Raw genomic sequence first — 24,604 nt, 5'->3', positions numbered from 1 at the left:
GGGTTTTTATCTCTACTTTTTAAATAATATAATAAAAACAAAAACATTTTTTATTCCGAAGTTATTGTGTGAGACGGTCTGACACTATAAAACGGTTTTATTGTATAAAAAGACAATTTATTTATTATTATTAAATAAATATTTTTTACATAGATGAACTATATGAGCATGTTAGACCGTCTTATTTTATAAATTGTGTTTTTTATGTGTTTTTTTTTAATAAAAAAATATGTAGTAAATGGATTGTGATAAGAACGCACTATACGTCTATAGTATGACAGTAGGAGTCAGATAAGAGAAAATATAGCAAGATGCCTTTCTTTTCTTTTCTTTCTTCCCCTTTTTCTTCTCTCACTTTCACTATTGTCTATTTTTGAGTCATGCATAATGATATAGATCATACATCCATGATCCATACCAATATCATAATTCATAATGTTAAAATAAAATAATTTACCATGGTAAAAATAAAATAAAGAATACGATCAATATTTTCTTAAATCCTTATGTATTCATCCGTATTTGTGTACCTGCCCTATAGTCGTTATCATGACCTGATTTGAACCTTTCAAATATCATCTTACTTTAACTCAAATAATTTACATTCCGTATATCATATGTTAAAAGACGGTATTTAAAAAATTAAAATGTTTAATAGTTTAAGAACAAATTAAAAAAAATCAAGATTATGTTAAATATGTTATTACAATAATATATTTAACCACTAATTAAAATCTAGCTTTTTTATGTTAATATTATCTAAAATGACAAGTTATAGAAATACGGTTGAGACACGTAAATAAAATAAACGCAAAGAAATGACTGCGATAAAGAATGTTGCTTGCTTAAAACCTACTCAATGGGTAAAATATTCAACTGTTATGTATGGATGACAGATCTATATGATCACCTGATATATTATACCATAATAAAAAAATGTATTTGGTCTATTATTCAAGTGTAGCACTATTATAGAATAGTGCTATTGTTACTATAATAATTGATTACCATTTGCAAATTTATTTCCTATTCAATTTTTTGTTTGCAATATAAAAGGGAGGGTAAGATGGGAGGAAGTAGACATATAGAGATGTGTGTTGTTCAATACAACAAAACCACCTTTCAAGGTCACATAACATCATCATCTACATAGCCAAGAAATAATAATAAAAAAAAAAAACAATTTTTTTTATTAAAAAATAAAATAAATAAAAGTAATAAAGAGGGTTTTCTCTCTCTACCCCCTTTCTTCATTTCTAGTCTCTCAAATTTCCTCTCACTAGTTTCTCTCTCAACTTTTTCTCTCAAAAAGAACCTCATCTTCTTGTTCATATATCTCTACCAAACAAAAACTAAACTAGAAATTAAAATTTAGGGTTTTGTTGATTTCAATTTTCCCATCAAATTCATATAAAAAAGTTTTGATCTTTCAATCAAAGTTTTCATCTTTATTGATTTTAAGTTTTTGGTTGATAAGGGTGAAACGGCGTCGTTTTGGATCCAACTCAAGATTACTGAGGTGACCCAGGTGAGTTCTCTCTCTTATCTTCAATTATTTTATTTTGGGTATTTTTTTATTTTTAGTTAACTTCACTTTTAGCTCAAAAATATATAAATGAATTTATTTTCATTTTTGATTGATTGAAAAAAATGGTACCTTTACTAATTATATTGACTTTATATTATTATGTCTTTCTTGTATATTAATGAAAATTACCAGCTCCGATCTTGATCGGTTATACACTCATATTAATTAATAGTACTTGTAAAATAGGTGGAGTTGTTGATTATTATTATTTATTTTAAAAAAAAAAATTAATTACAAGGTAAACCCTAGATCTTAGATCATTAAGATTTTTTGGTTTAACCCTAAATTTTTGATTATCTAGTGTTAATCTTGAGGTAATTACAAGACTAATTATGGTAAAATAGTGTAGTGTGAATTGGGTTTTATGGGGTGCTAACAAACTTTGGAAAATACATTGATTTTATATTTTATGTGAAAAATGTCTTTTATTTTTTTTATTTTTAAATTAAACAAAACCCTAATAAGATTCTCTATACTTAAATATTAAAGGAATATAATTTCATTTCATGTGTATCTTATTTGGTTATTTGTATCATGTTTACATTTTTTTAGGTTTTTTTTTTTTTTTGCCCTTATTTCTTTAGATCTAGGGTTTACTTTACTTTTCTCACTTTAAAAATAAATAATCATTTAGTTTAGTTCATCAAGAATTTTTTTGTCAAAAAAAATTAATTGTAAATTAATTATTAAAAAAAATGTTAATCATGGTATATTTTTTTTTTTGGTACGAATTAATCATGGTATATGGTGTAGTTATAATGCTAAGGAAATGTCAACAAATTTGAGTGAGGGGCCACAATTTTTGTTTGTTTTAAACTCTTTTGCTTGCTTGTTTATTTCCTTTTATTGCTTATACAACCTTTTGTTACGTTGTTAGCGTGCTTAGGATTCTATTTTGTTTAGTGTTATGTCATATTCTTCTGTTGATTTTTTTTCATATTTTATTTTATTATACTCGAAAGACGTAAATTGTTATTTTAAAATATATCGTATCATAACCCTACCCTTTTTTTTTGGAATAAAAGGGGTGCATGATATAAATAAACAAAAGTACAAATTACATTACGGAGTTTATTAATTTTGTGCTCGAATGGGTCACTATAAGTTTAATAGAAATAAGTAATTCCGAGTAATAGTTTTGGTTTATATGACTAGGTATTTGTTCATAAATGTATTTCATGCGTTAAACTTTAATTAGTTTAACGAATGATCGCTTTCATTTGCTTTTGCATGATACTTATCTAACATGAAATAATTACATTTAGATTCTCTAAAAAATAATTACATGTTCAAGCAAGGGTTCATCATTACACAAAGTATCGTCACGTACCTTCGACACTTGACTTTGATTGTGTATCGTATTTCCCCGTTCCTACAACCCGTCTAAAAACAAATGCTCGATACAGTATCGCGCACCCGATACTGGTATAGTCGAGTTGTATTAGAGACATAACTTAGACCTATTGCATGTTAGGTGTCTTAATATTACATGCTCGACACAGTATCAGGTTTGGTAGTCGAGTTGTATTAGAAAGATAACTTAGACCTATTGCATGTTATGTTAGGTGTCTAATATTACATGCTCGACAAAGTATCAGGTGCGCACCGCACTTGATACAGGCATTCGAGTTGTATTAAAAAGATAACTTAATTAGACCTAGTGCATGTTAGGTGTCTAATATTATTACATGCTCGTATGTAGGAATCTTGGAAGTTTCAACGACAGCTTCGAAAAGAGTGGCGTTAGCGTGAACAAGAAATTCGACATGGCGAATAACTCCATTATTATGGAGTTAGACAAGCAAGTTGACACAAGTCTTGCCCTCAGTTCCACAAGACTGCATCAGGAAACTGTTCCAAACCCTCGCGTTGACGTTAATGAAGATGTTGCGGCAAAGACGAAGTGCAAGCATTTCTCTATTCGGTATGATTCAAGTATTTTTGTTTCGCAATTTTCGTATTTTATTACTTCCTATCTACTTTATTCAGCCGAGCTAATATATATACTCACTCCGTCCCGGTCATTTGTTGTCCTTTTCTATTTCTGGGTGTCTCAGTCATTTGTTGTCCTTTCTATTTTAGGAATGCATTTGATGAACAATTTGCTCATTCACACTCAATTTGATCTACATGTCATTTAGTAATTGGCTTCCTCCTCTTTTCTTGGTCTTTGTGCCAAAACAAAAGGACAACCAATGACCGGGACGGAGGAAGTACATATTTTCAATGGAGTCGAAGCTTAGACACGACTATTCTTTAGGTTCGGGTATGGTAGAATAAAGTACCCCGTAAAAGGGTTTTCATTATCTGGTCGTGTTTCTTTTTATCGTCTACATAAAACATCTTAATGTTAAGGCTACGTTGAACACTTTACACTTGTATGTACATCCTATCATCTGACCCTCCATTTTGACAATTTGCGGGAGCGCTTGAGACTCGATATTTTTTTATTACTGTGAATACAGTTTATTATTTTTATTTTTATTTTTATTTTTATCGCGTGTAACATACAATTCTCTTTAGGAACTCTTATAGTATTAAAGCTTATATTTCCTCCATGTAACTAAAGAAAAACCAATAAGTGGATTATACATCTGATGGATTACATCAAATGATATAGTTTTTGAACATTAAGATAAAGTTTTTAAGTTTTAATTTAAAAATTTTTAGTTTTATTATAAAGTTTTTGAGTTCATTTACTTAAACATTAATTCAAAAAGTTACATTATAACTCAAAAAAATTACATATAAACTTATAAAAATTTGATTTTTGACGTCATAAAACCAAAATGTAATTTATAAGCTTTATAAAACTTAAAAAAATACACAAAAATTCAAAAACTCATTAAGTATGAGTAGTACATCTGATGTACAATCCTTTTTCTCATGGAAAATGTGCAGTAAAAAAGGGTATTTGTAACGTTCTTAATTTATTCGATTTCCGATTCTATTAACTTGTATTCTTTGACGTATAATCTCAGTAGTCATAATATTTAGTGACACATTAGATTATTCGGTTTACGACAATGCGAAACTGTTAAACATTTGCATATTGCAGTGGATACGTCTCAGAAGTCCGGAAAAGGGATCCTAAACTTTGCTATCCTTTTCCTCTGAATGAATCAATTGACCCGGCCAAGGAGCTACCTCCTATGACCATTCCCGAGTCCAGATGGTGGCGGTGCAGTGGTTGTGTTCCCGAAGCCAAGAACTATGATATCCTCCGTCTTCCAAGAGATTCTTCTGGGACTGCTAAAGAAGAAGCTCAGAAAGAAGCTAATGTAAATGCGTCTAATAATGATCTTCGGTTAGGGCTATCTTCAAAAGTCGATAATAATACTCCTGCTAGAGTTCGGATTCCTGAAGCCGCCTTTACCTCAACTGATTCCGATTACAACAAAAATAACACTCCGGTAGTGTCCAATACACTTTCTGATCGAAAAGGAAAAGGGAAAGCTCATGTTACTTATGATGAAATTCCTCCATTTTCAGGTTTATTTCTTTCCATGCACATTCATTATACATTTTACTGACTATTTTTGTACTGAATATACATACTCGCGCCCTAATTAAATTGCGAAGTTTATAGGAAAAAAAAGAGTTGTCGGGATTCAAACCTATGACCGTATGTTGGAAAGCCATGACAGTCGATTTATAGCTTGTGTACTGAATATACATACTCGCGCCCTAATTAAATTGCGAATTTTATAGAAAAAAAAAGAGAGTTGTCGGGATTTAAACCTATGACCGTATGTTGGAAAGCCATGACAGTCGATTTATAGCTTGTGTACTGAATATACATACTCGCGCCCTAATTAAATTGCGTAGTTTATAGAAAAAAAAGAGAGTTGTCGGGATTTAAACCTATGACCGTATGTTGGAAAGCCATGACAGTCGATTTATAACTTATGTAAGCGGGGTGTTGCCCTAATTGTTTGCGTCCATTGAGGTCATTTATTTATCATTCTTATTCTTTCTGACGGTATTTTAATAAAATGTAAAAAAATGATTAAGACGAAGGGAGTAGTTGATATTACAGGCCTTTTAAGGCCGACTGTATTCACAAAATCATTTGTATACAAAAACATAAAAGAAGGCGCGAGAATGGCTTTCTGACAATCTTGCTGCTATTTCTTTTCCTCAGGGCGCGAGAATAATGGCTTTCTGACAATCTCTTCGGATCAAAAGACTTTCCAACAAACTACACTTCAGATCGAAATCAATCAGCGTCCTACTGATAATGAAGGTATGCCAAGTTCATTTCGGAATTCATTTCTTAGATTATTTTTTTTTTAATACTTACAATAATGTTTTTTTTTTCGTCGATCAGCTGTTGTCCGACAAACTGAAGTAGGATCTTCAAATGAATATAGTCGAGGGGACCCACAAACTTCGACGCAACATCTTTTTACTGAGTCAGCGACCAATGGACTAGTAGCTCGCTTAGCTGGCAATGGTAGTGGGTCCAGCAGTCGCAGTCGAGGTCCAGTAAACTTACCAGATTTGAATGAGTGTAGTGATGAGCCTTCAGACGAGTTACATAATAATGAAGCGACCGTTACAGGAAATAATTATATTATTTTAAGTGAAGATGACGAGGATTACTTAGGGACAGAACGGAGGAAGAGGCCTAAATCGAGGCTTATGAGCGAGTTGCTGAGTTTAAAGGAAACCGAGTATCCTGGGAAAGGGAAAAAGAAAATGATATCGTCTTCTAGCTCTCAAAGCGAGAATGTTAAGCGGAAAAGGATAGAGGTTGTGATTTCTGATTCCGAAGATGAATCTGTTTATTCAAGTGATGTTTCGAATGAGAAAATGTCCAGTTTTTCACAAAAAAGGCGGTATAAGTCTAAAGATTCGTTGGTTGAGGTGAGAAATAAGAAGATGAAAATGGAGAAGATCACAAAACCCAAATTGAGTCCTGAAAAAGGGAAGTCGTCTGCAGAGGACGACTTCCCTCAAAGGGTTGACTGTTTTGCTCATTTGAGTGAGGGGAACAAGGTTTCGAGGAGGAAGAGAGGGAGTGGTGTCGTTCTAGCACGGAACATGGCCAAAGAATGCGGAACCACCCTAAAAGATGGAAATCCTGAGAAAAATTCTACTGAAAATGTCGGTCAGTTCCTTAGCAACTATCCGAATCAGGAAAACAATAACCAGCAGTCGCTTCAAAAGAAAGACAGTTTGTATTCTCCATTACCTCCTAGCGCTGTTGATGCTTCTATTACTGGAAAACAGTCTGATACCGAGAGACGGACTGATTATCCAACAACAAGCTCAACTGATAGATGCCGTCTTCCTGCACAGCATCTGCCTATACAGGTTTGCTCTCATTACCTGCAATTTTTTTTTTTTTTTTTTTTTTTTTTTTTTACTAATTTTAACTTTAAATTATGCACTTTGATTATCTACGGAACTTCTGCAATCTGACATATTTTTCGTAAAATATACATAGGTGTCTAACTCAGTTCCGAAACAAAAGGAACAGACCAAAGAAGTTCGTGGACGCGTACACGATATTGACATCAATAGCATCCCTACAGATGACAAACCAAATGAGCTAGGTCCAGGTGATGATAACTTAATGGAAATTGCTGAACTGATGGTTAAGATTCGACATGAACGACAAAATATTCCAGTGGATAATCGCGTTTCCTCTGGCCCTCCTCCTCCTCCTCCTCCTCCGATTTCTGGCACAAATGTGAGGCAGTATGGACAACCTATGCAGATTTTTGGGTCCTCTCCTTTACTGAACTTGCAGCAGAAGCCACCATCCGGTCCATCCACGACAGTTAATGGAAACTCGAGCCATTATCCTAACTTTATCGGTGTCCGAGGTGCTCCTAGAGAAAATCCGGTATCTTCAAGGTTTGAAATTCACGCGTACTCTGCCAGTAGTAGATTACCTGCCAGTATTGTTCAGGCTGTTGATTCACATCAGAAATTCCAAGCTTGGTCCCCACAACAGGGTTTACCTCAACCGTCTTCTGTATGGCCGCCACCAGGGATGCCAAGCCGAATGCCTATGGGAATTACTAACCCTCGACAAATGATCTCTCCAAGGTCGAATATTCATACATTGAATGATTCAAGATTCCGTCACCAGAACTCCAGGACCTTTTTAAATTTCGAGAATCCAGAGAGCTCATCATCAAGGTCGCCACCTAGTGGTGTTGATGTCAATGAAGCAATTCCTGCAATGCATTTACTCAGTCTGATGCAAAATGCTGCAACAGTGCAAAACACAGAGTTGTCCTTGGGCCCACAAAGGTTGGTAGCGCCATCCAGCTCACGGTTTCCCTTCTCAAAGAACTCTCGTCATCCATGTTACCCGTCTACCCTCCCCACTGCAAGTCCCTTCCCTTCGTCGTTGGGTAAGAATAGTGGGAGTAATGGGTTCATGGATCCGATACCATTGACATTAGGAGGGCAAAGGAATATGGAAAGCGCTCGCTTTACTTCTCCCCCAAGCAGAAGCCCACGACCTCCTAGACGACAAGCCAGAAGGCCAATGGCTCCACCACTTGATAAAGGGAAGGGTAACCCTTTGCAAGTAGTAAAGGAGTCCTTAAATTTGCAATGTGAGAAGCCGGTCTCACCACCTGAACCCGAAAAGATAAACTGTCAGTTAAACCAGAACCCAAGTGAGTTCAATGACCTCAAGTTGGTGGCTAAGTATATGAATGGGCCAGAGGACCTAAGACCTAAGGAAAACGAGCAGCGACCACGCATCTCGGCCTAGAGGAAATTACAAGAGACAAGATTAGCCTGCTAAACCAACCAGCCATATACATAAACTTTTTTTCTAAAGAAAGTCATTAAGACAAATTTTCATAGCACAGTTTGATTTTGTTGGATAAATTAGTTTTTGAATAAATTCATGTTAGTTGCTGTAAGCTTATGTCAAAGGTATAATTAGTTTTACCAAGACGGGTTTAGTATAGTGGTTAAAACGAAGGTTTTAAATCCCTTTTTCTTTAGGTTGTACTCGAATTGTGTCTCCCTTAATTGAAAATAAAATATTATATAATTGAGTTTTTCTTATTTGAATTTTGTACAATCATATACGAAGTTTATTTCTTATTTCTAATTTGAAAATGTTTCATACTCCCTATTCTGTATGATCTTCCACATTGCTTTTGAACCAATATTTTGTGGAGTGTTAATATGCGGAGGAAAATGAAAGTAGGAGAGAGAATGTGGGGTTATATGTTATATTCAATGAGTAGATTATACAACCTGTTGTATGCAGTTGTATGATGCAAAATCCGAGCTGTGTACTAAAGTTTTCGAGTTTTGTTTAGAAGAATCTGAGCTATGCTGAAAAGTTTTTGACTCACACACTTAAACAAAAAAAATAAACTTTTACAAAACTCAGAAAAATTACATATAAGCTCGGATTAATGTATAGGGTTGTACAATGCTTATTATACAACTGGTTGTATAGTATTATTTGTGTGTTATATTAACCACAAATGATAGACAAATAAGGAAAGTGGAAGATCTTTGTGAATTTTCGTTTTAAGAAATGTGGAACTGTTGTGAAATAAAGAGGATAGAATTATAGAGAGAAGGTAGAGAGAATATGGGAGAGACAGAACTATCTATTATTCCATTATGAGGGGGTATATATAAACATACAATGAGGTAGAGTTTCCATAATATAATATACCCTAGAATATTCTAAGATATGGACATCCATTTAATATTATAGTGTAATATTTCATAACACTCCCCCTTGGATGTCCATCACTGAAAAAGATGACTCGTTAAAAACCTTACTAGAAAAACCCTATGGGAAAAAACGCTAGAAATGAAAAGAGTACAATAATCTTCAAACACGCATAATAATAGCCGCCTCGTTAAAACCTTTCCATGGAAAACCCAGTGGGACAAAACCATGGATAAGGAAAAAGAGTACAGCGCGTGTTTTACTCCCCCTGATGATTACATAACTTGATATAACTTGAAACGATTCATGCTTTGATGTAACTTCTCCATCGTTGAATTAAACTATAATTCATCGTAATTGATAAACTTGACATCTTGATGCGATTAAAGTCGAAGGCTCGTTTCGTTTGCTTATTGTCATGCATTGGATCCGTCTAAAGGAGTAGTTATTCCAAGGCCTTCAAGATACAAATTTCTTTTGAGTCAATAAAAGGGTATTAATGCCTCATTTAGTTGGGTGTTTATTACCATTCATTTGTAGTTTTAATTCTGCATTTAGAGGGCCTTAATTTGTCCAAGATTAATGGTCTTAATTAGCTATTAAGTCTATCATTAGTTGTCTTTTGGAGTGGTCCAAAGACGTTGGTCTTTAGAGGCTATTTATAGTCTTTGTTGTTGGCAATTTTATTATTCAGAAGTTTTATCAATCAAGTTAAGAATTCCTAACAAAACCATTGTTTTTATTTGAGTATTTTCAAGTAAAACATAGAAGTTGTGTCTACAATTTCGAAAGGTTGATCTCAAGCGTCGTCTTGTGAAAAACCCGATTAACTCTATCGGTGTAGAGCGTTAATCTCTTTGTTAGACTATCGGTGTAGTTTAACATTGTCTATCCCCATTGTTATTGTTATAGGTCTAACAATAGCAAATATCCCATTGGTTCGATTTATTTACATAAATCGAAACAAATATCCTTACAAATCAGATCGGGTCGTACCTAGTACGTTCGGATCTTGTTTGTTCTTTCTTTGTTTCCGCTGCACTCATACGAGTTTTATTCTCTCGAGTAAAATTCGTATCACATCTTCAATTAATAGAAATTCTTGTTAACTTCAATATCATATTTTTTCGGATATCATAATCTGGATATGGTCATTTCAGAATAACTCTTGGGTCTTCATTTCAATTAATACTACCGCAATAGTAATATACTTTCTCCTCAATAAATGACATAACATTATATGTCTAAAATAATTGTCATCTCAACAATCACGATGACATGACTATAGCGTAATAATGCGCTTATAGTGCTACCTCATTAAAAACCTTGTTAGGAAAAACCCATTGGGACAAAAAACCTAGTTGAAGGGAAAAAGAGTGTAGCTTTCCTTCTTGAACTCATTGTCTTCAAGAGAATGAATCCGATCATTATTGAATAATTCATCCAATACCTTTGAGCGATTTTCTTTGCTAAACCATATATGTATGGATTGACATTTTTCAAATAAACTCTGTAGGAGTTTTGATGTTCCACTTTCGGAACTAATCACGATATCTTTCAATCGTATTGTAGAGGTTTAAATATTTCATCAAGAGTTTTCAATAACTCAAATTGATCAACCATTAACAATTGATGATCATTTATAAGAGACTCCTATAGGGAGTTATCCTCAAAGGAGTAGATCATTATATATTTCTTCTTTCCAACATTATCCATTCAAAATTATATATTATTTAAATATGTGCATGCATATGATATGAAACTAAGTTCTAAATAACATATTCTAATAACAATGCAATAATAATGTATATATTAAAACTAAGATGCAATGATGAACTTACTCTCTATATGCACATGATGATGACTCAAAATGCAAACTGATCAGTTTTCTACCCATTCATAATTTGGATTGACTTCAGGTCAATAACTGGATTTCTAGTCCATGAGCTCATTTATAATCATTGATTATATGTCGACAACCAAAATGGACTTAATTAAATTTACGATCCCCATTATAAAGTCCATAAAATATCGCGCGGAAATGTATGTAGGTTCCATAAATATATCGATATAATTTCATCACTTCTTGATGATATCAGATCTGAATCTGAATATGTATGTGGTACCATTATATTCATTTAAGCCATCTATTATCTTTCAGATATCGTGTCACTTCAGGGACACTTCAAATATAGCAACTATATGTCATACCAACTGCTTAAACTTGCTATTTCACATTCATTGGAACCGTCAATTCATATTGACTTTTATTATAATACACTTCAAGTGTATATACTTGTGTTACTCTGGTAAAACATATGGTTATATCAAATTCAAAAACCTCTACTCAATGAATTTAACGTATAACCTTCTGAACTTTTGGTTCAGTATGGGATCAATTTTGTTTTTACCAGCTTTAACTCACTTTTCTCCCCCTAAGGTGGTAAAAACTATAACTAATGTATAGTCTAAATATTTATCATAACCACCTTAGATATCAATTTCTCATATCATCGATGAGAATTTATATGGGCATATTTGTACTATAACAGATATTTCTGGAAGAAATGTGTAATGCAATTGGATTTTTAATGTCTTTGATTTACAATGCCCAATTTAAGAGATCAACGATTTTATATAAAAATCTGAATGTGATTTTTAATCACGGGAACTACTCAGAAAAATCATTATGTGATTACACTCAATATAATGTCAATCCATACACGAACATTTAAGTTCTTTATTCAATATCGAGTAGTGTTTAGATCTCCAACATCATACATACTCAATCTCAGTGTAGTGTCTTGCCTTTAATAAAATTTCTACACGAGAGAATTTCAGCACTTATCTTTTCTTGAAGATAAACTCAAGGTTTATCAAAACGGGTATAGTAAGAACCCGGATTTTTTCAGAATTTAACGTATAACCTTTCTTTTCTTTGATTTTTTTAACTAATAATCAATTTTTTCAGAAAAAAATAAAAATTAGTCGAGTCCAAATTTAAATTTGGATCTCCGTATCCGAATCCTTGTTTTCGAGATTTCAAGGATCCTACACTCGGATTCATACCCGTGTCAGATCCTCGTATCCAAGTCCGAGCATCACAGGCGGATAGTAACACTTTATAATTTATATATAAAAAAATGACCACTTTTTAATATAAAAATGGCGACCTTTTAATACTAATCCTAATTAGGTTTGAGTCGATCATTTGGGTTGCAAGAATTCATGTAGGTCATTGTCATTTTCGGGCGGGAAAAATAATTAATATATATGCGATGATAAATATTTGGGTAAGGTTGAATGGAGTCGGATAAATCCTGGCTTAGGTTAACATTTCGGTCGTTAATTCGAGTGTCGGTTGAGTTCAGGTTGAGTTATTTGAAAGAGTTATTCAGATAAGATCAATTTAATAACGTCTACCTTTTATCATAAGACAACAATTTTCCCATAATTACACATACAAGTAAAAAAAAATATACAACAATCTCATACAAAGTAGTAGCATTTGCGATTCAAGAAATATTTTAAAACCGATCCAATTTAAAATTCTACTTTCATCCCTCCCAAAGTTCACTAACCTGAAATTTAACAATTCACGCTCTATAACAATTCACGCTCTATAAACCCTACTAAAACCCCAAACCCTAACCCTAAAAAAATCCCCAAATCTAATCCAACAAAATTCACCTGAAAAAATGTCTTCCTACCTCGTTGAATCACCTGAATCTTTATTCGATCAACTATTGGACGAATTAATCATCGAAATCCTAACCCGAATCCCATCGAAATCCGTATGCCGTATCAAATCCGTTTCGAAACGTTTCAATTCCATAATTTCTCATCCCCGCTTCCTTCCATTTTACGTTTCTCGCGTTTCTCTTCCTGTTTCCTGGGTCATCCTTGATCGAATCCCGCAACGCGCTCCCGAGTCGACTCACCCAACTCAATTTCAACTCGTTGATCGCCCAAAAATCTCGACTTCTGCCAGAAACCCTATAAAATTGGTGCCTGACCCGGTTACGGCCTCGACCCGGTATGTATACCCGGCCGAAATACTCCAATCCAGTAACGGGTTGATCTTGTTTACCTTGTTAAATAAGCGTGACCTCTTTAAGGATGATCCGGAGAATCGGGAGGATCCAGAGGATCCGGAGGATCCGGATAGTGCTTCGGGGATAATCGAAGAGGAAGTGTTGTATGTGGTAAACCCGATTAGTAATGAGTGGGTTGGGATTCCGGAGCCGAGTAGGTTTATATATGACCGGAGAAATGTTGGGTTTACTGCCCGGGTTGACCCGGAAACTGGTTTGGTGGGTAGGTTTATGGTGGTGGAGTATCGACCTTCGATCGGGCCGAGCCTTGGGATTTTTTTGTGTTTTAGGTCGGATACGGGTAAATGGGTCGAAAAGAGGGCGGATTTTGTAATGGGAATGCGTATATGGAGGGCGGAAGGAGCGTTTGAATTTGAAGGGAAGTTGTTTTGGGTTGATTTGAGTATGGGATTGATTACTTGGGATGCGGAGGGTAATAATTATTTTCAAGAGGTTGAGAATAGGAAGAAGGCAGTGTGTCGGTTAATTCCGGTGCCAGAAGGAAGAGATATGCCATATTATTCGCCTGGGTTGGAGGATGAGAGGTTTGTCGGTGTTGGAGGCGGGTTTATTCAGTTTATGGAGGTGTTTAAGGAGGATGATTGTGTTTTGAAGGTGTGGAGGTTGAATAATTGTGAGGTTGGTGGTGAGTGGAGTTTGATGTATAATGTGTTGAGGAAGAATGTCGAAAGGATTTTGACTAGTGGTGGGATGCGTTATCCTTGTTTTGTTCATCCTTTTGAGGCGGATATTGTGTATTATTTTGTGACGGGTGATTGTATCATTTCATTTAATCTTCGTACTCAAAAGGTTGAAAATGATGATGTGTTTGCTTCACATCCATTCGTACTTCCATTTGTTCTGCCGAAGTGGCCTTCTCCTATCCCTAAGCGTCTCTGTATGTGCCACCATTAGTATCTCTTAAACTCTTTTATCGTCTGTTTAAAGTCTTTTACATTGTGATTGTTTGGTTGATAAAAACTATTGGGTGAAGTCATTACTTGGATCATCTTAACTGGATTGTTATGCCTACTCGGCTGCAAATTAAGATATGACATGTTGGACAAGTGTTTTGTGAAAAATTGTATGTTTTCGGTTTAAAATAAAGTGTCTAGGGGCTGTTTTCTGTCGGACACAAAACACATTGTCAAAAGTGAAGTGTTAAGCCTAACATAGGCGTAAATTGGTGTTCTGGATTCATATTTTAAAGGATGATGGATGTTGATATTGTATATCCATGCTAGAAATAGCTCTATTGTATGATCATAACAAAGCCTGGACCTTTTCACGGTTCAAACAGCCTTGTTGCTCTGAAATTGTTTTATTCTGCTTTAGTTATTACTCCGCTAATCAATACTTGTATAGTTGTATTCTTGATTGATTTTGTTTTTCTCTTCTTATTCTGTATATTTGTGGCAATTGAACATTGTTCTGTATAATGCTGATGATTACATGTCCATGATTTTTGTGTTCGGCTACACTGTCATGATATTTGGTAATGTGCGTGGGTTGCCAATGAAACTTTTGACTGCACAATGCCACAATACCATGGATTTATTTCTTAGTCTGCATTATTTAGCCATTTATTGGATTTAAGTATATAGCGGGTGATTTATTTGCTTCAGGGACGAGTATTTGAAGTGATAGCTTTTCTCTTAGAAAGTATCTTCTATGTCTACTACCTGAAGATATTCCATGTCTTTTTTTCTCACCCTCTTTGTCTCCCTCCATCATTTTCATGGACCATCATAGCGACATTTTTTGTCTGTGCGACTCTCATTTTCTCTCATTGACTGTGAGGTTGAGGTTACTGACTGGCCGCTTCATAGGTATTCTGTGTAACTGTAAAGGCAATAGATTTCCCTCAGATAGATTGTTGCTTGTGGAGTGACCATTGATTTTTAAACCCCTCCTCTATTAACATAGAGAAACATGCTCATTCATGAGAATGTAAAATTGCCAAGTTATTGTCGGACATGAATAATTGTTAACTACTACATACATTAATGAGGTTTGAGCCAAATCCATTTTAACTGACTAGACATACTTGTTCTTTTGGCAGGTGTCTAGTGAAGGACTGCAGGACATGAATCTGGTTCGGAAGGTGCTGCATGTGACTTGGATATGGAGGGTAACTAGGATGCTGTCATTGCTTCAGATTCACAGCTATCATGTTACCAGTATGTAGATAAGTTCTTTAAACAAATTGAGAATCTCTTCGTGTTAAAGTATGCACTTTGTCATCTCGCTTCTGGAACTGCTTTTGATGCAAGGCAACTGTTGCTAAATATCTGTATGTTTTGTGAATGTTGGGTAGTGTTGCAATCCAAAGTTAACTTTGCATCATTTTTTTCTGTTTGTTTTTGTTTTTGTGCAATTCATTTGATTACCGTTTTGTTATTCTGTGGCTTTGCAATATGTTGGATTAAAGCGAAATAACTCCTTCTGCCATATACACTTCACGGAGTGTGAAGTAGCAATCGGTTAATACAATTTGTGACCCAACATACATTAGGGATATCCAGAAACAATTTTTCTGCGTTCAGTTTGGAGTTACGATTGCATGAACACCTGACCTTTGCCCACTCTGTGGGCAGGTATCTTCTCCCCTGTTCGGGGCACTTATATAATGTTTTTACTTCTTTGGAGCTGTCACCCTGTCGATACCAATGAAGTAATAGGGGTACGATATTGTGATATGATAATATACTATTGTTTGAAGTGGATATAACTCGTATAAGTGATCTCAAGTAACGAGTAAACACACCCGACGGAGAGAATTTAAACATAAGTTGGTCCAGGAAATGATAATTTTGAAAATCCGGAGAGCTCATCAAGGTCTAATACTGGTGTTGATGTCAATGAAGGAATTCCTGCATACATTTACTCGGTCTAATGCAAAATGCAGCTACAGTGCAAAACACAGTTTTCCTGGGCCCACAAAGGTTGGTACCGCCATCAAGCTCAAGGTTTCCCTTTTCAAAGAGCAGCAATTCAAGTTTGCTATGCAAGATAACTCTCGTCATCCATGTTACCCTTCTACCCTCCCCACTGCAAGTCTCTTCCCTTCTTTGTTGCATAATGGCAAGGGCATTATGGGTAGATGAAATAGTGGGTTTATGGGTTCGATTCCATCGACATTCTCTCGCTTTTTTGCTCCTTCCCTATTTTTAAACTTAGATATAGATAGTTCCACAAAACTAAAATGAAATAAAAATCGTACATTAAAAACTTTTCAATTTATATTTCGTGTAAATGGTTCACTCATCTAATCAAATTATACTCCGTCAGAGGGCAAGTGCATAATTTATAATACGTATGGTTTAGCGGAATTATAACTTAACATCTACTAGTATCAATGCATTAGTTTAGGGAACCGACGACCTTAACTAATGAAGAGTCAAAACATAATTAATGGTGTACCAAAAAAAGTCAATTCTCACATATTTTTTCAATAACCTGCTACACTATTTGATAAAGTAGACTCGGCCTTGTACTCCGTAAGTAATCTAAATTTTATTTTTAATCGAAATAATTACACACAATTGGTGGTATGAGAAGGAATAGGATTGTAGTTGTAATACAAAACAAAATATTGCTCCTTAATAGTTACTCCACAAAATAACCCAAAGTAGCTCGATAGCATGATATTGCTCCTTAATTATTACTCTCAAAAGTTGACAAGAAATATAAATAAGACAAATAATTTTAGCTAAAACAAATTCCCCTACAAAAATATTAAATTTATTTCCAAATCCGAATCTCTCATTTTGACAAGTATTGTGTTTTTGTTAGCACAATTGTATCGTAAAAGTGTGTCATCTGAATGTAAATTTTTTTCTTATGATAAATTTATCCAACCACAATCCTAGGTAAACCCTTGACAAATATCAGAAAATCGACGCAATTTAAGATGGTAAAATGAGTCACAAAGACGTATATGTTGCCAAAAAAATTTAAACCCGAGTCATTAATACCACCGCTGATCACCTTACAAGCTAAGTTAACCGACGCCGGAAAAACTGGCCCAATTTAAAAAGCACAAAAACTCATTATAGACGGCATATATCCGTCTATAACTAAAGACGGGTCAAATACAATACCACATTTCTGACAAGCAACAAGTGAGTTGGTGAGGGCCAAAAATATCACCACTTTCAAACTAATTAACCCGTCAGATATATATCTGTCTATAGCAAAACTAGCCGTTTAACAAGTTACACTCCGTAGTCCGTACTACTTCCTTCCTTCCCCAAGTTCACCGGAAATTTAACAGTTTCATACACTATAAACCCTACTAAAACCCCAAACCCTAACCCTAAAAAAATCCCCAAATCTTATCCCAACAAAATTCACCTGAAAAATGTCTTCTAAACGCGATGAATCATCCAAATCGCTATTCGATCAACTATCCGAAGAACTAATTACCGAAATCCTAATCCGAATCCCATCGAAACCCTTATGCCGTTTCAAATCCGTTTCGAAACGTTTCAATTCCATAATTTCCGACCCAAATTTCCTTCCCTTCTACGTTTCCCGCGCTTTGTCTCCTTCTTCCTGGGTCATCGTTGACCGAATCCCCCAACTCGCTCGCGAGTCCACTCACCCGGTCCGTTTCCAACTCGTTGATCGCCCAAAAATCTCAACATCTGCCATAAACCCTAACAAATTAGCTCTCAAACCGGTTACCGACCCGGGAGCTCGGTCCAATCACCCGACCGCAGTACTCCATTCCAAGTACCCGACCAAAATACTCCAATCCAGTAACGGGTTGATCTTGTTTACCTTATTGATTAAACGCGACCCGCATGAGAAGCATAAGAAAGATCCGAAGTGTTTTGCGTATGTACTCGAAGAGGAAGCGTTGTATGTGGTTAACCCGATTAGTAATGAGTGGGTTGGGCTTCCGGAGCGGATAAGGTCCATTGATAACCGGAGAAATGTTGGGTTTACTGCCCGGGTTGACCCGGAAACTGGTCTGATAGATAGGTTTATGGTGGTGGAGTATCAACCTGAGAATGGGACTTTGTTCTGTTTTGTGTCGGATACGGGTAAATGGGTCGAAAAGAGCACGAGCGATACGTTGGAGAGGCGTTATTGGAGGGCGGGATGGGCGTTTGAGTTTGAAGGGAAATTGTTTTGGGTTGATTTGAGTGTTGGGTTGATTACTTGGGATGTGAAGGATAATGATTATTTTCGAGATGTTGAGAGTGAGGAGGAGGCGGTGTGTCGGTTTATTCCGGTTCCAAAGGGGAGAGAGAAGCCGGGTAATACGCGTGGGTTGGAGGATGAGAGGTGGGTCGGTGTTGGAGGTGGGTTTGTTCAGTTTATGGAGGTGTTTAGAAAGGTACATTGTGTTTTGAAGGTGTGGAGGTTGGAGAATTGTGAGGTTGGTGGTGAGTGGAGTTTGATGTATGAGGTGTCGAGGGAGAATGTCGAAAGGTTTTTCACTTCTGAGGCTGGTAGACGTAGTAAGATGCCTAAACCTTGTTTTGTTCATCCTTTTGAGCCGGATGTTGCGTATTTTGAAACGGGTGATTGTATCTTTTCGTTTAATCTTCGTACTCAAGAGGTTGGGAATATTGATGTGTTTACTCCACATGAGTATGTAGTTCCATTTGTTCAGTCATTACTTGGATCATCTTAACTCTTTAAGTGGTTTCTTAACTGTATTGTTATGCGTAGTCGGCTGCAAATTCAGATATGACAGGTTGGACACGCCTATTTGTGAAAAAATTGTATGTTTTCGGTTTAAAATAAAGTGTCTAGGGGCTGTTTTCTGTCGGACACAAGACACATTGTCAAAGTGAAGTGTTGAGCCTAACATAGGCGTAAATTGGTGTTCTGGATTCATATTTTAAAGGATGATGGATGTTGGTATTGTATATCCCTGCTAGAAATAGCTCTATTGGATGATCATAACAAAGCCTAGTAATGTGCATGGGTTATTACTTATTACTCCGCTAATCAATACTTGTATAGTTGTATTCTTGATCGATTCTGTTTTTCACTTCTTATTCTGTATATTTGTGGCAATTGAACGTTATTCTATAATGCTGATGATTACATGTCCACGATTTTTGTGTTCGGCTTAAATCATTATGAGTATGGCTGAAGTCATTATGAGTTGAAGATTAACTGTACTCTCTTAAATCTATTATTATGCTTACTTGGTTGCAGATGTTGGACATGGCATTGGACACACCTGTTTTGTGAAAATTTCTATGTTTTTGGTTTAAAATGTGTGTAGCCGTTGTTTTGTGCGGGACACACGTCACATTGTCAAAGTGAAGTAATGACCTGACATAGGCTTAAGTTGGTGTTCTGTACGCCTTTAAAATTGCTTTATTTCTGCCTTAGTTGTTATTCAAGTACATAATACGTGCATCTCTGATTCATTCTGTTTTTCACTTCTTATTCTGTATATTTTTGCAATTGAAAATTCTATTATGGTGATGGTTACATGTCCTCGATTTAGCTTAGCATATATGGTATATTTTCTTTGTCTTAAGCTTAGCATATGTGCATAGGTTGCCAACTAGACTTCTCACTAAACAAGACGGCGAATTATAATTATAATGTGCATTATGTAACAATTTCTAGGATTCAGGTATTTAGTGGGTGATTTAGTTGTTTGAACTATGGTCAGGGACGCGTATTTGAAGTGATAGCCATTTCTTTCAGTAAGTATCGCAACATTCATCAGGAAAAAAAAGCTATGGGTGATTATTGTAACTACGCCAACAGGAGTTTAGTGACTATGATTGGTAAAAGGATGGGGGTTTCTTTCAACAACCTTAGAAAGTACAAAATTTTGTGTCTGTTAGTTTCCTGCACTTTTTTTTTTTTTCGTACCTTGGTTCGTTGAACCTCTTTTACCCAATAATTAAGTCATGTTCACATGATTGGTTCCTATGATTGGTTCCTGCAGATGCGGCTTATGCGAAAGAACAGGGCAACGAGTATTTCAAGAGCCAGAATTTCACCAAAGCCATAGAATGCTACTCTAAGAGCATCGATATGTCACCAAATGCAGCGACTTTTGCAAATAGGGCTATGGCGTATCTCAAGGTTGACAAATATCAAGAGGCCGAGAATGACTGTACCGAGTCTTTGAAGCTTGATGCCAACTACTTCAAGGTGTATTGGCGCCGAGCCCAAGCTAGAAAAGAGCTTGGCAATCTCAAAGGAGCTTTGGAGGATGTCGAGTTTGGGCTGAAGTTGGAACCAGGAAACGGAGAAGTCAAGAAGCTACATGCTAAGCTCAAGTCCATGCTTGAGAAGGTTTGGCTTCTGCCTTTACATAGTTCTCATTCACGGTTATTCTTGAAACTCCATTTCGCATCACCATTCATGGGCTTTTAAACACGAGTTTTATCATTGGATTAGCCTTCTGTATTTTTTTTGGAGTTATGTTGGGAGATTAAAGGGGAGCCTTGGCGCACCGGTTAAGGTGTTGCTTTGTGACTGTGAGGTCACGGGTGCAAGCCCTTGGAGCCGCCTCTTGCCAAAATGGCAAGGAAAGGCTTGCCTCAATTACATCCTTGTGGTGGGATCCTTTCCCGGACACTCGTCTAGCGGGGACGCCATTGTGCACCGGGCTGCCCTTTTTTTTGTGTTGGGAGATTATCAAGAATTTTTCCTTTTAGACTGCATGCGTTCATGGTAAAACATGATGGCTGATTGGCTGGCCTAATTTCTGACGTTTTCTTTTTCAGAATTGTCTGAACATATTCTAAATCTATGACCTCTCGCCCTCTTTTGTCTCCCTTCGTCACTTTCATGGTCCACCATGGCGATATTTTTTTGTCTGTTCCACTCTATTTTCTCTCAGTGATAGTGAGGTGAGGTTGAATTTGAAGTTACTAACTGGCCGAGTTTCCCATTTCATAGCAGGAATAGGATTTTCGGTGTAATTGTTTGGATTCCCAAGGAAATGGATTTACCTCTGACGGTTGTTGCCTATTGATTGACTATTGATTTATAATTTCCCCTCACCAAGAACATAGACAAGCATCCTCTCAATCATGAGAATGTAGAGTTGCCAAGTTATTGTCGAACGCAACTAATTTTTAACTACATTACTACGCGTGATTTGAGCCAAATCCATTTTTCCTGACTAGACACACTTGTATTTTTGCCAGGTGTCCAGTGGAGTATCTGATTCTTTTGCTTCGGAAGTTTCTGCATCTGGTGGCATGGATATGAAGGCTGACGGTAACTAGGATGTGTGGTGTCATTGTTTCAGCTTCATTCACGAGTGTCAAGTTAGTAGCATGTATTTATGCTCTTCAAACAAATTAGGAATCTGATCTGTCCGTGTTAACAGTATGTAGTTCGTCATCTCGCTTCTGGTGTTATTATTTGTGTCTTGTGAATGCTGGCTAGTGTTGCAATCTAAAGTTACCTTTGCATCTGTCTTTTTGTTTTTGTGTAATTCTAGAAGCCAAAGACTCATCGAGTCATCGGTATTCTTGGGCTTTGCAATATGTTGGGGCAAGGCGAAATAACTCGTTTTGCCTGAAGTAGCAGTCGGTTAAATACTTCATACAATTCTTGACACAGCATTCATTAGGGGTAATAACTTTCAGTCTGGAGTTGTTAAGATTGCATGTACACCTGTCCTCTGCTCGCTTCGTAGGCAGCTATGTTCTCCCCTGTTCCGGGCACTCTGTTGATATTTCTACTTCTTTGGAGATGTCACCTTGTCCATATATGGGTACGATTTTTCGGGTCTGGTCATCTTTTGACAGCTCTTAGTGTAAGTGATCACGAGTCGTACATAAAACGGTGTAGGCACGTAACTACGGGGTATGAGTTTGGGGGCACAACATGTAGGTACAAACATTAATAGAAAATTCCAAAATATTTTTTGGTGTAATTGTATTTACATATAAGGGCGATTATAATGTAGAGAGAGTTTGAACCCATGTCAGGTCATGAGAATTATTGCTCATGACTTTATGCTAGTTAACATTTGCAAATAACTGTAAAAAAAAAAACATTTGCAAGTAATTAAAAAATTGTTGGAAATTATATCTCATAGATAGAACATACAAAATAATTTCATCATGGAGTCATTACTAGTGGTTCTTTAATCAATATTCCCTTCGTATCAATCCAAAGTTAACACTTGCCTAAAGTGTCCGTATCAATCCAAAGGTAAAATACTATAAATGGATTGTAAATTGACAATAATACCTTTATTTTCTTCTTATATTTACATAAATACCAACTTGTGGCCCACATACCAACCCAACATTAAACCCACTTAACTCATTAATCATCTTTTGCTTTCCTCTTTTGCCCCCACTTTTACCCTCTTTTCTTGATTTCCCCAATTTTTACCATATTACCTTTGGATCGGTATGCAGGGAGTATTAGTTATTTTTTTTTTTGAACGAAAAGATCAATTCATTAATAAAACGCCAAAACGGCACTTACAAAAGATAGGTATAATCGAAAACAATTCTAATAGAAACCAAAGGACAAATTTCTCCTGTAAAACTACGGATCTCAAAACGTGATATGACAATTCGGCTCGTCCTTGTATCGCTCTCTTCATGTAGCTTTTAAGGGGATCCTTCGTTTGATTCATTGATGGAGAAAATTTACCTGCTGCTGGCACCATAGATCGCTGACGAATAACGCATATCCATTGTAGAGTCGTATGATGAATCATCAACAAACCGTTCTTAATTCTTATCTATAATTCCAATAATAATACTAAACCCTAGAAAAATAAGGACTGAAAAAACTCTGAAAATAGAGACGAAAAAACAGATCTCACCAAAAGGGAGACTTTTATTGATTAATTCATAATATTTCATATTAGTAATTGATAAATGAAACTATTTGAGTGCTTACCATCAATTAATGATCGATGGAAGCTCTAAATTTGATTGATGGAGGCTAGGGTTTTTTTAGAGAGAAAGAGGAGGAGAAAGTTTTTGCAAATTGTCTAATTTTTCTCCCTTGTGTGGCTATGTGGGAGTATTAGTAGAAAAAGGATTATGCATCTGAGGTAGTACCTCAAATCTTGTAGTTTTTGAGCATATACACATTTTTTCTGAGCATATTACCATTTATAAATATAATTTTTGAGCAATATTATATTTTTTTAGTGTAATATTTTCGTAAATGTGCTCAAAAACTTTATACTAAATCAGAACTCAAAAACTTTAAAATAAAACTCAGAAAATAAACAATAAGAGATACTACCTCAGATGTATAATCTATGAACTGGGGTATTAGTTATTTTTTTTTTTTTTTTTTGATGAAAACCCATAAGGGTTAATTCCTTACTATCAAATCATCGCAAGCCAGAGATAACAACAAGTCCGGAAAATCCGTAATCCACCTACGTCTACCAGTAACCCATGGCAAGGAATGAGCAAGACCATGTGCCACCCTATTAAAGTTTCTACGAACAAAAGTAAAGGAAATAGAACTAAACGAATTACAAAGATGCAAAATATCCTGGTAAATTAAAAACAGTTCACTCCTTCCAGACCGTTGGTTCTTCAAGTCTTCGATCACTCGTCGACAGTCGCTCTCGATCACGACAAAGGGAATTCCAGCGAGCTTGGCTTCTTTTATACCTTGTAGTACCGCCAACGCTTCAGCAATTTCCGGGGAAGTTATTTGGTTAACCTTCATGACCCGTTATTTCTCGGCCATGGTCACCAAGTTCCTCAACATACGTGTCAGATTCCATGTTGCTAGATGAGCAGTCCTCGGATTCAACCTCAACCAACATGCGGAAATTTCCCAACCTAAATATATTTTAGAGTGACCACGCGGCCTGTTGAATGACACGTACGTCTAAGACAAAGTTGCAATTCGATAGAATAAATTTTAACAAACACAAATATAGTATATTTTACTCTCAGTTCAACATATACATACCGCCCTGATTTAATTTATCATATAATTCCACAAAAATAATTTATCATATGATTTAATTTATCATATGATTCCACTATATACACAAATATAGTATATTTTACTCTCATTTAATTTATCATATGATTCCACAAAAATAATTTTTGGATGAAGCTGGGGTTGGGGGTCGAGTTTGCCCCAAGGCCTCGGGATCGAGTTCTCATTACATTTTCATACATTTATACATGCTACTTTTTACTTTTTTATATTTTTTTTCCTTCGATAGTTCTCAATATAGGATACTCTCAATTTCCTTTCGCTCTATTTCATATTCATTTCCTCCTGTAGATTATAATATAATATACGAAT

General features: G+C 35.7%; 3 protein-coding genes across 5 annotated transcripts; all 3 read left to right on the top strand.

The window, feature by feature from the left end:
• Positions 1-1,211: 1,211 nt before the first annotated feature.
• Positions 1,212-8,629, top strand: LOC141646891 (uncharacterized). The gene is made up of 6 exons (XM_074454881.1): positions 1,212-1,528; positions 3,291-3,512; positions 4,647-5,080; positions 5,733-5,834; positions 5,919-6,907; positions 7,041-8,629. The coding sequence occupies exons 2-6, from the start codon at positions 3,355-3,357 to the stop codon at positions 8,325-8,327; spliced, it is 2,970 nt and encodes a 989-aa protein (XP_074310982.1). The 5' UTR covers positions 1,212-1,528; positions 3,291-3,354; the 3' UTR covers positions 8,328-8,629.
• A 4,041-nt stretch (positions 8,630-12,670) lies between these two features.
• Positions 12,671-15,705, top strand: LOC141646890 (F-box protein At1g49990-like). The gene is made up of 2 exons (XM_074454880.1): positions 12,671-14,249; positions 15,414-15,705. The coding sequence occupies exons 1-2, from the start codon at positions 12,956-12,958 to the stop codon at positions 15,419-15,421; spliced, it is 1,302 nt and encodes a 433-aa protein (XP_074310981.1). The 5' UTR covers positions 12,671-12,955; the 3' UTR covers positions 15,422-15,705.
• Positions 15,706-17,570: 1,865 nt separating this feature from the next.
• On the top strand, positions 17,571-21,772 carry LOC141646900 (F-box protein At1g49990-like). 3 transcript variants are annotated; one of them, XM_074454891.1, is made up of 3 exons: positions 17,574-18,822; positions 20,283-20,635; positions 21,496-21,772. In XM_074454891.1, exons 1-3 carry the CDS (start codon positions 17,715-17,717, stop codon positions 21,574-21,576), a joined length of 1,542 nt encoding a protein of 513 aa, XP_074310992.1. In that variant the 5' UTR covers positions 17,574-17,714; the 3' UTR covers positions 21,577-21,772. The 3 variants fall into 3 exon arrangements, 2 of the variants coding, with proteins under 2 accessions (XP_074310993.1, XP_074310992.1); XM_074454892.1 differs by lacking the exon at positions 21,496-21,772 and having other exon boundaries at positions 17,571-18,955; positions 20,283-20,371; XR_012545645.1 differs by lacking the exon at positions 21,496-21,772 and having other exon boundaries at positions 17,572-19,061; positions 20,283-20,368.
• Positions 21,773-24,604: the final 2,832 nt, after the last annotated feature.

This window comes from Silene latifolia, chromosome 3, assembly GCF_048544455.1.
Source record: "Silene latifolia isolate original U9 population chromosome 3, ASM4854445v1, whole genome shotgun sequence".
Lineage (NCBI taxonomy): Eukaryota > Viridiplantae > Streptophyta > Magnoliopsida > Caryophyllales > Caryophyllaceae > Silene > Silene latifolia.
Note: the sequence above shows the minus strand (reverse complement) of the source record. Positions and strands in the feature narration are given on the sequence as shown.

Excerpts from the sequence above, each read along its gene's own strand:
- LOC141646890 (XM_074454880.1), top strand. The coding sequence starts at position 12,956 with ATGTCTTCCTACCTCGTTGAATCACCTGAATCTTTATTCGATCAACTA.
- LOC141646891 (XM_074454881.1), top strand. The coding sequence starts at position 3,355 with ATGGCGAATAACTCCATTATTATGGAGTTAGACAAGCAAGTTGACACA. Across the intron at positions 3,513-4,646 it reads TGCAAGCATTTCTCTATTCG|TGGATACGTCTCAGAAGTCC; the intron begins GTATGATTCAAG and ends TGCATATTGCAG. Across the intron at positions 5,835-5,918 it reads GCGTCCTACTGATAATGAAG|CTGTTGTCCGACAAACTGAA; the intron begins GTATGCCAAGTT and ends TTCGTCGATCAG.
- LOC141646900 (XM_074454891.1), top strand. The coding sequence starts at position 17,715 with ATGTCTTCTAAACGCGATGAATCATCCAAATCGCTATTCGATCAACTA. Across the intron at positions 18,823-20,282 it reads TTCTGAGGCTGGTAGACGTA|ATGCGGCTTATGCGAAAGAA; the intron begins GTAAGATGCCTA and ends TGGTTCCTGCAG. Across the intron at positions 20,636-21,495 it reads TCAAGTCCATGCTTGAGAAG|GTGTCCAGTGGAGTATCTGA; the intron begins GTTTGGCTTCTG and ends TATTTTTGCCAG.